The 13,732-nt window shown below is 36.8% G+C and overlaps 1 protein-coding gene across 4 annotated transcripts in view; it reads right to left on the reverse strand.

Moving 5' to 3' along the window:
- Window positions 1-13,732, reverse strand: part of LOC129780537 (serine/threonine-protein phosphatase 6 regulatory ankyrin repeat subunit B) — a 176,997-nt gene that overhangs the window by 139,155 nt on the left and 24,110 nt on the right. For all 4 annotated transcript variants that reach the window (XM_055788904.1, XM_055788905.1, XM_055788899.1 and 1 more), the window contains exons 2-3: window positions 12,762-12,863; window positions 2,663-2,764 (exon numbers count right to left, since the gene is read on the reverse strand). In XM_055788904.1, the coding sequence (XP_055644879.1) occupies window positions 2,663-2,764; window positions 12,762-12,863 (204 nt within the window). The remainder of the gene's footprint in view (window positions 1-2,662; window positions 2,765-12,761; window positions 12,864-13,732) is intronic.

Here is a 13,732-nt window from a genome sequence, read left to right on the forward strand (position 1 = left end):
TATACAAAACGTCTTTCTGCAATCCTTCCAATCAGGGCTTCAAGCAACTGCCCAGAATTTCCTGATGGTGGCTCCGATAGCTGTTTTAACATAAATTCCAATCTGACATCAGCTTCATAAGCTTCATAATCCAATCAGGGTTACCATATCTACAAAATAATCTGTATTTTTACAGATTTTCTAGACTTTTCTAAGCCAATAATTTGTAGTTACAGATTACAGATTTTTTTTTTTGGTTTTCATACAGATTTACAGATTTTTTTAAAAGAACAATCCAATATTAGATATGGCAAAAAACAAATGAACAAAATGAACGGAAAGGCTACAACCTGAAATTCATCTAACGGGTCAAATATTTGATTGATCTGGAGATCAGAGCAGTTTGACTGACAAATGTGGCAGGCCATGTTTCAGTGAACTCAGAAGGTCCATGGGATGGCTTGACGGGACAGCAAACGCGTCTTTATGTGACTTGATAAAACTGAAGGATTTACTGTTTACTTCTTACAAGCATTCCAGAGAAACATGAATATATGAAGCTGAGTGAAAGTTCGATATCACAAAGGGCAGATTCCATATCTGTAGATAGTCCGTTCTTTTGTCACAATGGTTATGTTTTTCAAATAAATTATCAATAAGATAATCGACCAACTCAAGCATTTGTATGGGAAGGTGACGAGACCTTCATTATAATAAATAAATAACACTGTTTTTCTTTTTCCTACAAAAGCGCAGTAAAAGCGAATTTCTACGTGGATCATCAACATGGGAAAAATAATAATAACTGTGCTAATCAATGATACTAAAGCTAAGATTGAACTTATAAATTTAATGCAGATTTCGATACGGATTTCCTGAGAAAAACCTTAGATAAAAATATTTTTTGAGACCAAAAACACAGATTTTATCACGGCAACTCTGCATCCAATTCTTTTATCGCTGTCAGTTATTTATCGCTGAAGCTTATCTTGTGTTTCGTTTTTGATCTAACAGCGATTTTTGAACTGAAGTTCGGAGATCGTAGAATCTGCGCAACACTGCCAGTTGTGTTGTTTCGTTTTCATTAAATTCTCGAGCAATATTTAAAAGCGGCATAAAGGCATGATCACCGAAATTATCGGTTACTGATTGTAAAATCACCGGAAATTCGGTAATGGAAAATTACCCGGTATTATCGGTAAAACCGGTTAACAATCCCTATTCAGTATGGACGACCAACGTGAGCCCTAATCACCTTCTGAAGACGTTTAGGCATGCTCTCCACCGAGTTCTTCAGATTTTATTGTCTTTTATTGTCTGTGAAGTATGTGTCTTTTTTCGTTAGGCCAGTTTTGTCCACCTTATTATCCAAAGTAGCCCATAGAGTTTCAATAGGGCTCAAATCTGGACTTTAAGCAAGGCATTCCAGAACATTCATCTGATTAGACTTGAAAAAAGCCTTCGGGTTTTGTCCTGTTGGAAAATGAAGTCTTTGCCTACGCTGGTTTTTGCAACGGACTCGCGAAGATTGCCATGGATGGTGTCAATGTAGCGCCAGCTGTCATTATGCTTTTGATTTTAACCAAGTTTTATACTCCAGGCCAGGCAAAACGGCCCTGACCTAGATGCTTCCACTACCTTAGACTGTAGATGACGATCTGGTAGCGCTTCATCCAATTTTCTCCAAACTCTCACTCATCGTTTCTGTTTAAATGCTCGAACTTCGAATCGTCAATCCACAAAACACGAAAAAAGTATAAAGATACATTGATGGCGATTCGGAAGCCTCAAACCAAACGTCGGAGTGAAACTGTCGAACGGCAACTGCTTAGGAATGTCATAAAAGCCATAAAAGAAACTCACGTGAAGGCGGACTTCGGTTAATGAGTCGCATTCCATGAAAAATTAGAGAGTTCCTTCAAAACCGTGATGATTTTTTATATTTTTTTCTGAAAATATAAAGAAAAACCTACAATTGAGCAAACAGATCTTTTCAATACGCCAACCTAAACCTAAACATGTGGCATGTACACGATTAAAATTCGGCTCTGTAACAGGTAAAATGCTAATGAGCCTGAAATAAACAAATGGGTTAAAAAAAATACGTCAACCTAAATCTGAAATATGCGCAATGCAAAATATCTCTGGATAACTTAAACTAATCAAACCATGAGCGATTATGATGAGGTACGAATTTTCATTGGGTATTTGGTAGCGATAAATTTAGATGTGCTCAAGATTATTCGCGACATAATTCCGTATTTGCCGTTGATACACATTTTATTTCACTGATGCACAAGCATTATATGATCGATTCGTTGGTTAGATTCCTTATAGCATTGAACGTTTTTTTGGTTAGAGTTGATACATTTAAAAACATCATTAAAATTATATTGCGAAAAACGTTTGCTCTTTGGTCAGTAGAACTAAAAAGTATAGTAAAAGTTTTGACAATCAACAACACATTGCAAAAACAACATCAGTTTTTTCTCAGATTTTATTTAAAAATATTGTTCCGTTACACTTACCATTTTATATAAGAGACGAAACTGTTCGAGGAAGCATTTTTGATATCATTTTTTTTTTATTCTTATCCACTCTCGATATATCAATTTGGTGTTTCGGACATAATCAAGCTGAGTGCTGAATGAGGTAGTAACATAAAAGTGTCAAATATACTTACCCCGCCCATCGAGTAGGGATCGACGCCACGCTTATTTAAAAGTAATTTAACTACATCCTCTCTAGAGTACATGGAAGCAATATGTATCACATTGTAATTGTCCTGGAAAGAGGAAAAGCATACGGTGAGTATCAAATATACAGCAAAGGGAGATATTTTGATTTATGAAAGCTTTTCCGGAAGTGAGTATGCTTGTTTTACAACGGTTCGTTTTTCATCACTCTTGGTGATTGGTTATGCCCGCAAATTGGTTTTATTGATCTAACTCAAAATGTTCCGGCGAAGAAGAACGAAAGGAAAGGCTAATAGTTTGCACGTAACAAAATGCTTTACAACAGCTCGTGTTGATTAATGATGATAGATATAAATCAATCCCTGCGGCACACATAACTCATTCCCAGATTGATTATTCATTCAATTCATTCACGATATTGCCCCATTTTTAAACTGTGCAGAACCACTCCCTTTCTGAGTTCCTGAGTGAAAGCGAATTCTAATAAAGTAATAACATGCACATTTTCGTCGAGCACCCGTTCTTACTCTCAGATCAGGTTAGATATGAGTTATAGTAATGCATGCGAAGTTTCCGTTTCCGCCCCTCTGACGAGAGAACGCTTAACGTTATATTGTTAAGTTAATAGATCGTATCTGCAGCCACAGGGAACGGCAATCAGAGTAGGATTAGTCAGCGAAATTGTTGTAAATTATCTGTGCATGCGGCCTGAATGTTTGCATAATGGAATAAAATCAAAGCTTATTTCAGACTGAAGGCAAACATATTCGATAATGTTGTGCTTGTTCCATATACAATATGCAAAGTGGTTGGATTTATAATAATAAAGTGAACATGATTTTGTTCATTCCATACATTTTAAAAATTGCAGTACTCTCAGGGAGAAATTAATCAGCCAATAATTGCCACAGTAAATGTAAATGCGTGGGGCACTCCACATTCGTGACCGCAGATTTGTTTAAGATATGCCCAAGTTTCCCTCTATTTCTCTCTCTCATAAGAAATTAAAATCATATCCCCGCATTAGCGTTGGCTAACTTCGCTGAGGTCAACTAAAGCCCAACTCCCTATAATCGAAGGGAGCGGGCGCGAATGGGGTGTTGCTAAGCACTAGCAAACATGCAATTTTCCCAAAAAGCAACGCCTTTATCGCGATGATGTGCAAAGAAAATGAATTAAACTCATGCACATTCGTGTTCGACTGAAGGCTAGTCGTCCATACTCTGACCGACTGACCGTGACCCAACCTAACCAGCGCCCTGGGTGCAGCGATTGCACTGAAGTAGCAACAAGCGTTTGCTACCGTCCACCTTTTCCGTGTTTGGGTTAAATGTTAGAAGTTAACATCGCGGGAAAACTTCCAACAACGTGGGGTTGGTAATAATCGGACCACATCATACCCCAAAAGTTGCTAGCCTGGGTGTGTATGAATTCTGTACTGGCACGACCCGGAGATTTACTACTGCGGATGTGCTGTTAATTTAAATATGTTACAGCTAAGTGTTTAAAAATAAATTTTACTTGATAAAGCACAGTTTCTCGTGCGGTTAATGGTGTACCATACACACAGAAATAAAATATCCCTTTCAAGAGAAAAAAAACAAAATGTGGTGCACCCAAATCAATATCAACAGATTATGTAGCGAATATTGTCCGTGAAAATATGATCAACTTCAGAAACATCTGCATTCTCGGTGTAGGTACGTTAACTTCTGCTCATACCTACACAACAAGCAAAACAAACAACTCTTGATGGATACATCAACCATCTCAACAACCCCACTTGCACTAGCAGTTCCCACCTATCACCAGTTGGTATGGGGAGCCAGCAATTGCGGTCAAGCAATTTACCTCCGTGTGGGGGGGTTTACCAAAGTAAGTTGAAGGAAAGTAAAAATAGCGATAGTTATGAGTGTGGTTTCCTTAGTAGAAACATTGGAAAAATAAGAAGCAAAAAAAAGCATAACAAAATAAAACGCCACACGCAAAACCTGTTGCTTCTTCGCAGCTATTATTGTGCCAAATGATGGTGTTAATGATGACGGCGACTATGCGAACAGCTCGAGTGCCACCCCAAAGCCAACCCTCAAGCTACTTCGCTGTGCGCTTCAGTTGATTCAATGATTTCGATGATCATAAGGAGGGGGGGTATAGTGCTTTTCGTTTGAAAATCTGACTTCCCCTCACTTTGTTTGGTATTGGAGAGACGAACAGGTGTGAAGAAGACTCCTTCTCATTCTGACACCTTTTGAGAGCTCTAATGCTGTAATATGCAGGTGTTGAAGTTGTATGAGTGCAACCAGCGGTTGATATTATTTACGTTTCCCGAGCTATTCATGTTTATTTCACTATATTCAATGCATAGGAGCATTAGAAATGATCAACATCGATGGCCATGCACACATTACGCTGGTTTTTCAACCATCAACGCAACAGATTCTTTAGAAGTCGATTAGTAGAAAACACAAGTGTTATTTTTGGCATTAAGCTATTAGAAACAATGTTCCGGACAACGTGGTAACGAAGGAGATAATGCTATTTTTATCTATAATATACTTTTGAAGTCATAGATTTATTTGACTCACGCTTATATTTATGTAGGTCTTAACTATTTAGACTTGTGTTTAAAAATAATACATGATGACTCTTTGTCTTCTTCTGCATGATTGAATAAACAGAAGAAAAGGGTAGTAATGGCTTTAATTGTATTTTCGTTTACATTTTTGAACAGAATGTAGTACCGAATTCTACCACGTTATGTAATCTAACCCATTTAAAGGATACAAGTACATACAGGAAACGGTTATTCCCAGGGAATCCATTTCATGTATCAAAAGAGAAAAAAATACAGATTTTGAACAATGAAAAGCTCAATTTAAATGCAATTACTACACACAATCACAATCCTATATCAAGATCCCGCCCGTATCTCTAGCCTCAGACCCATCAACTTTTTTTAAATCGTTTTAATTTTTGGCGCGCTCGCATCAGTCGCGTAAAAAAAGAATTCAGTGTATACAGATTTAGAACCGTGTCAGTATCTGGGTCTGATTCAGCGCGCCGAATATTAATATGTCGAAAAAAGGCTTTTTTGTTGCAATCACCGACCAACTGTTTTCGATAGAGGCAAAACCGATGTAACATAAGGGAAACTGCAAACTGGAGAAGGTGATAGTTCGAGACCCCTCCTCCTCTCTGCCATACAAATGAAACACACATTTCTACATTACTCGAGAATCAATCAAGCAAATGAAACGAAATTTGACTTGTGGAAGTTTTAGGGTGCAATAAATGATTCTATGGTGGTTAGATACTCCTCCCCCCTCTCTTAGAGGGGGCTGCCATACAAATGAAACACAAATTTTTGCATTAAACGAAAATTAATCAAGCAAATGAAACCAAATTAGAGATATGGAGGTTTTAGGGTGCAATGAATGTTTCTATGGTTGTAAGACACTTCTCCCCCCTCTCTTAGGAAGGGGGGCTGCCATACAAATGAAACACAAATTTCTGCATTGAACGAGAATAAATCAAGCAAATGAAACCAAATTAGACATATGAAGGTTTTAGGGTGCAATAAATGTTTCTATGGTGACTAGACACTACACCCCCCTCTCTTAGGGGGGGAGGGGGGCTGGCATACAGATGAAACACAAATTGCTGCAATACTTGAGAATTAATAAAGCAAATGGAATCAAATTTGGCATGTGAAGATTGTAGGGTGCAATAAAAGTTTTTACGGTGGAGAGACACTCTATCCCCCTCTCAAATGGAGCTGCCATATTAATGAAACACAAATTTCTACATTACTCGAGAATTAATCAAGCAAATGAATCGAAATCTGGCATATAGAGGTTTTAGACTGCAATACATTTTTCTATGGTGGTCAGACACTTCTTCCCCCTCTCTTAGGAGGGGGGCTGCCATACAAATGAAACACAAATTTCTGCATTAAACGAGAATAAATCAAGTAAATGAAACCAAATTAGACATATGGAGGTTTTAGAGTGCAATAAACGTTTTTACGGTGGTTAGACACTCCACTCCCCTCTTTAAGGGGGGGCTGACATACAAATGAAACACAAATTTCTGCATTACTCGAGAATGAATCAAGCAAATGAAACCAAATGAATGTTTGTATGGTGGTAAGACACTTCTCCTCCCCCCCCCCCCCTTTCTTAGGGGGGCTGCCATACAAATGAGACACAAATTTCTGCATTAAACGAGAATTAATCAAGTAAATGAAACCAAATTTGGCATGTGAAGCTTGTAGGGTGCAATAAATGTTATTACGGTTTCCACCTGTATGGGATACGTGATCCAAATAATGACATAATGTTTATAATCGAATTAAAAAGTTCTATATAGGCTACCATATAGATCACTTTTTCATAACTTCTAAAATGTAGTACCGTTCTGAATCATATTTCGGACAGCATCATATTTCGGACAGTTTGTAATTATATCTTGAAATTTTTAATGCCCTGATAATATAATTATGAAATTAATCTCACAATTGATTCTTTAGATTATCCCCTTGGTTTCACTATCATTTTATATTAGATTTACTTTTAAATTATAACATAGGCAAAAATCTAACAGCACTACTCATTATCGTTTGTTTTTGACGTTCGCTTAGATGAGCAGATAGAATATTACTGTTTATTAATAGTTCAATTTCTCTCATGTTTCATCCCTGATCCAGTTAACTGTTATTGCTTGGTAAGTTACGTTACCAGTTAACTGTTATTGCTTGGTAAGTGTTTCACAGTTGATTATAAAATTATAAATTCTTCAAAAAATTATAAAATAAAATGTCCGAAATTTGAATCCAATTGTTTCCCTACGATTCATATTTCGGACAGTTAAAATTGGTGATACTACAATGTATGTTTTCAGGTTTATTATGGATGCGAAGCATAAATACAATAAGGACAAAGTTGAAGAAGATCTGGAAACTTGATGTGGACTGGCGATCCTGAAGAAATTCAGCTTTTCCATTTATGGAGAACAGTATCTGATGAGATAGAAGGACCAGCGGATTTCATCGAAATCGATCCCGTTCTGATCGATCTCAACATCGACACGACTATTCTCCAAGGAAAAAAATTTGCTAGTTCTGAGGAAAGTAAGTGTAACATTCTTATTATATTTTGTCTACTCTACAGTAAAATTGTATATTTTGTTGAATAATTTCTTGTCTTTATTGCAGTATTATCTTCGGCGGAACTTTACATGAGCAGCAACATGAATGATGTCAATTCTGAATATATATACTCATACGCAAATTTTGCAAAACTTTTTGAATTAGTATGTTTCACAACAGACCAACACTCAAACATATTGAGATCAAATCGTCCAGTAGGATTCTGTAAGATTCATATCATGCCCCAATATATTTCGAAATATTGTATAAATAATACAAATATTTTCAACTGCAGACCAGCAGATAGATATGAGGGAAGCTGAAGAATCAGTGAACAATTTGCAACTCGATGAACATCTAAGAGTAGAGACGTTGAACTCTCCTTATGTTGCCGTGCATCCTGGTAACTCGTTGACTTACGGTAAAAGTAAACCGCACGTTACTCCTGGTCACAAGTGAGTCCTGGGATAGTATAGAGAAGGTGAAACTGCGATGAAGCTGACGAAGCGCCAAAAACCCGAGGAAAAGAAATGGAAAATTGAATTGAAACAGAAAGCAAAAGAAATACAAACATAAGCTAAATTGAGGGAGCAGGAAGAACGGATGCAGCAGAAAGAACAATTTGCAGAACAGAAAAAACCAAAAAAATCTACAAAATTCACGATATTCGATTTCGTTGGAATGTTACAGATAGTGATCCCGTTTCGATTAATCGATCAATTATTCGATTACTAATCGAACGGTTAATGCGCAATCAATAGGTCATGAAAAGAGAAGAGATTTGTCAATCTTATAAGTTCGCTTTGTGGTAATTGGTTTTTTTATTGGCATTGGTGTTATTGGTTTTTTTGTAGTCAGTATGCGAAGCGATTAGTCAGTATTCAGTTAATCGAATACTGACGAATACTGACTATTCGATTAATCGAATACCGACTACAAAAACTGGTTATTGATCGAACAATTACTGCGCAATCAATAATTGAAGCGAACCAATAATTCGTCTCGATCAATCTATTTGAAATTCAGAGGAAAACAAAACCCGTACGGCTCAATATGCGATTAATCAATAAATCGAAACGGGATCACTAGTTACAGCCAAAAGTATGAGATCACCTTAAGGAATATAGTATTTCTGTACGAATTTTTAAATGCGTTTTTCTCGAAACCATTTTTTTTTCAGCTGGTGGTATCGATATCTCAGGATCTACACGACCGATTTGACTGAGATTTTTTACCAGTATGTAAAAATTAATTATCTAAAGCGTTACATAGCCTGTTTTTTTTTTCGATTTTTTATGAGCTTCTAAACAACGATTTTCATGAAAAATAACTCATTTTCAACAAAAATGCTATTTTGGCAATTATTCGAATTTTTATTTTTTTGGCTATTTTGGCAATTATTCGAATTTTTAAAAACCCATATGTAACGCTTTAAGTATTGTCATCAAGTTTCGAAATATTCTTTGGGCTTCGTTCTGCGACACACCATTGCTTCAGAACCGATACCACCATCAAGTTACCAATTTTCAGACAACATCTACGCCTCCACCTGCCAACAGCTTAAAACCACAAGAAACCGTTATGCAAACAAAGTGTCCGAAATTCGAATTCACTCTGCCCGAAATTTGATTTTTTTCATAAATAGTGTCCGAAATTCGATTCTTATTCGCTTCAATTGAAAAACATTTTTATTCGATAATTGTTGATGTTTCAATCAAATAGGCACTAAAGTAGAAAGCTTAAAAGCTTATTGAACTAATTTAATAAAAATATCAACCAAATAATACTTGTGCATAAAATTAAGATCTGTTTTCTACATCAAATGCCTTAAGCGTCCGAAATATGATTCAGAACGATACGCAACGCTGATTTTTCTCGTTTTTGCTCTACCCACATAATGTACTAGTTTTTAAATATCGATTAATGTACAACTATGGTCATTTTAATTACTCTAATTAGTATTAAATATAAAAATTCCTTCTAAAAAATAGTTGTAAATATAATAATCAGGATAATGTTGCACTTATCACAGTTAATATTACATTCGGGTGAATGTTGTATTCGGATAAATGTTGCATTCTGGTAAATGGTACATTCGGGTATCTTTCTCATTCGGTTATTAATTACATTCGGATGAATGTATTCGAGGTAATTAGGAGAACTGTCGTTCGTGTAAATGTTACACAATCCAAACTTTAACCGTAACACCCTTCACTATGGATCAAGGATAATGAATAAAAAAAGAACTGAATCATCTCAACTGTTAGAATAATAACTGAAAGTGACGTGTACCGACTTGAGGGTTTATTATAATATTTTATAAATTTAATAATTTCTTCGAAATAACGAATCAATTATTTATCTTTTATTTGAAAATTTATATCATCACCAATATTTAAATCGATTTGTTCCTGTCTTTTTGGAGATAATGACCGATTGTTCATTTTGAGTACACTATGTCCATCTTCTATAAGACCAGGTGATGATCTTGCTGCTTTGTGTCACAAACAACGCTTCAATTCATATTCTAGTGTATTGGTATTAGTAACTACCATACATTGCATGATTTGCATATGTGTGTGTGCAATAATTTTTTAAGTGTGTTTGTTTTAATTGTTCTGATCAAAATCTGGAAAATTCCGAAGGAAGAAGTGTAGGCAGTGTAGGAGAGAAAAAAAGAGCATTTCACCAAGAGAATGTTGATATTGTAGAATTTGCTCGTCGGATTAAACGATCCCATCAAGTAGTGTCTAATTATTTGGCGAATCCTCAAGGGTGTGGTAAGAAGAAGAAAGGTCCACGTAAATTGAAGCACTCTCGCCGGGATAAGCGAGAAATAGTTATAACAGCTTCGAATACTTCAAAATCGCTTATTCAAATAAAGCAATTTTTGTATTTAAATGATTCCCGAGATACAATTTGTCAAAATTTGGTAAACAAAAATCCTTACAGAGCTACAAAAGTTAAAGCTTCTTATCTTACACCATCTCTCATCGAAAGACTTCTGAGATTTACCAAAGCTCACATGAACCAATAGAATGACAAAGAATGTTCTCAAAAGAATACATTTTGCTATATACCATAACCAAATAATCTTCAATGCAAGATGGCATTTTTTTTTGCTTCTAACATCGCTAGATCATCTTCAGTGACGAAAAAAAGTTCAATTTGGGTGGTTCTGGTGGTTTCAACAGTATTTTTTAATCAGAAACTTTGGTGGAGGCTCGTGCATGCTTTGGACGGGATTCTGTGCAGCCAGAAAACTCTAGACAGTTTTCACATTCTTCAAAATGAATAGCAAGGATTACAACCATGTTCTGGAATCATCTCTCCTACCATTTCTGCGTAGATATCGTCGCCAAAAAAAATTACATCCCAGCAAGACTAGCGGCATTGTCTTGCTGGAATGTAATTTTTTCATAACAACAAGGAAACGAAGCAATGGGTACTTCCAGTTTAAAATGTGCATTGAAGCTATGACATCAAATCGCAATCTGAACGAAACCTTTTACTAAAATCTTATTTTGTTGCAACAAGCTAACAAGACCATAAAACCAACTCTCTCATCCGGCACTATCGAGACCGGGTTTCGATACCCGTCGTTCAATCCATAAATAATCGCCTCGAACGATAAAGCAGCAAATCCTTCCGAGGAATGCAAATGAATCATGCGAATTCCCACGTGGCTCGTGACGTCAAGTGTGTTTTGGAATTATCATAATTCGGTGTCGAAAAAATTCACGTCGACATAATCGCACTACGATTATTATATGCTTGCCACCAAATGGTATTTAATGAGTTCTCCGCTTTCCGGTAGACACAAAACCAAAACCCCAAAAGACCAAAACAAAAACGGCACGACGCTTTTTGAGGGGGAGGACAGTTTTTCGGCTGTGCGAGTGCCATCAGAACAACAAATCTGCCGGCTATATGAAGGGGATTATATAGTCTTCGAGGGATATATAAAACGTAAGCATTGGTCAGTGCTACAAGTCATTTACTCGAGAGAACAACAGAAACGGACTGAAATTTCCATAAAAATATGTAGCTCACACCACTCGAAAAAAAAACAAATGGGGTCATGGTCTGCGGCAGAGAGAGTATGCGTCGAATTATATGGAACAAATTGACTTATCAGGGCGGTCTCTGACGTCGTTTTGAAGATATGCTGGAAATCATTAATACATTGTCGTGATCTAGTTCTCAGGGTCAGGATAAAAGGCGAGGATTAAAAATAGTGTTTAACTATATATTCTAATCACGACCTTTTATTTTCTGTCGATGCAATTTCCTTTTCACCAGCGAAGTAATTTTCGCAAATAAAAGAATAAAACTGCTGACTCGGCAGGTAAGTATAGTTGAACTTAACCCAAAATGCAAATCAACCGGATGTGAGGCTCTATCGAGAGTGGAGAAATTAAGTCTCGATTTCAGCCAAACAACACAACCCACTGCCAACGGTTGCGGTTTTATCGTTTTCCCTTCTGTAGATGGAGGGAAATGAAGGCGATTAATCGCGATGAACATTGCCGGTAAATCCCACTCGTAGGATGGAACGAAGAAGTTTTCATTCCGTTTGGACATTGATTAACAGTTTACGTGTGCGTTCGGCCCGTTTGTATTATTAAAGGGTACCTCAGCAAACTCCGACAGCCGCCATGGTAATTAAATTCAAGGTTCCCACTGGAATTACACAGATGACTAAGCAAGTAACAGGTGTGCTGGTTGGAAAATACAGATGTGCTGGCATGTCAAACCGAGTTTCTTCGGGGCGGGGTGGGCGTAGTTTCTTCGCTCATTTCGTATTCCAAGACTGTGAAATTATCACATCAATTAAAAATGGTCATTTAACGAAGGTCCAATTAACATAAACCTTCTCGCAAATTCGCATGTTTTGCAAGTGTTTGAAGATCAACAAATGAAAAACTTCTTTTACTCACGTTATTCCTCGCTCCGACGTCCGATCCGAGATCAATAAGCCTATCTAATATTGGTGTTCGGTTGTCCTTCACGGCTAGCATAAGAGGCGTCATTCCGGTGGCCTGTAGAGAAAAAAAAGCAACATAGAAATTCATCATTAGATATATGACGGTTTAGTTTCCTTTTAGTGCTAGAATTTTTTAACAATTAGTTTTTATCACTTCCCCTCGACACGTGACACATCGTCCCACGCGGAAGAAAAACACATAATTGTATGTGTGTATGAGGATGAGTGGAAGAAAACGTCTTTCGGAACGAGTTGCCATTCTCTTATCAGCTGGCCTACATCTGACCTGCGGTTCACTACCCACAGGTCAGTTCTCTCTGACTCCGACTCCGATGTTCCTGCGGCTTTCGCAGAAGTAGTGACCTACTGGCGTTGAATTGTGTGTGGCTATCAGATATGTTGGCAACATGCAACATGCTACCGCTCTACAACTTGGGTCGTTTCTTTGAGTTATATAGCGCGAAATTATACTGTCGTAAGCAAGCGGATAGTCTGAGTGGAAAAAAATGGGGAAATATTACGAAGACATAATGTAAAATAGAGAAGGACCTGAAGCGAACGATCCTCACAGTTTCAAGTTATACACATAACTTCAAAGCAATGACATTTCGCACATTGATAAAATATCAAGAAATGATCTACTTCAAAATTATCTAGATTACCAAACAAAAATTTAAACATTGTTCAATTTTTTTAAAATCTTATTTTCAAAATGCAAGGAAAAAACGGAAAAGGTGATAAAAATCCTAACACGCATCCGAAACCCCCGATTCATTTCCAGGGCGATTGTGTTGTACTTTTAGGAAAACTTATCCAGAAATTCAAGATTGTGAGTGAATCGGTAACAAAAGTGTAACGTTTTCCGTTATAGAAAAATAAAGAAAATTATCGCCAAAAAAACACTTATGCCCAAATACTTAGGAT

The sequence above is a fragment of the Toxorhynchites rutilus genome, chromosome 3, assembly GCF_029784135.1.
Source record: "Toxorhynchites rutilus septentrionalis strain SRP chromosome 3, ASM2978413v1, whole genome shotgun sequence".
Classification (NCBI taxonomy): domain Eukaryota; kingdom Metazoa; phylum Arthropoda; class Insecta; order Diptera; family Culicidae; genus Toxorhynchites; species Toxorhynchites rutilus.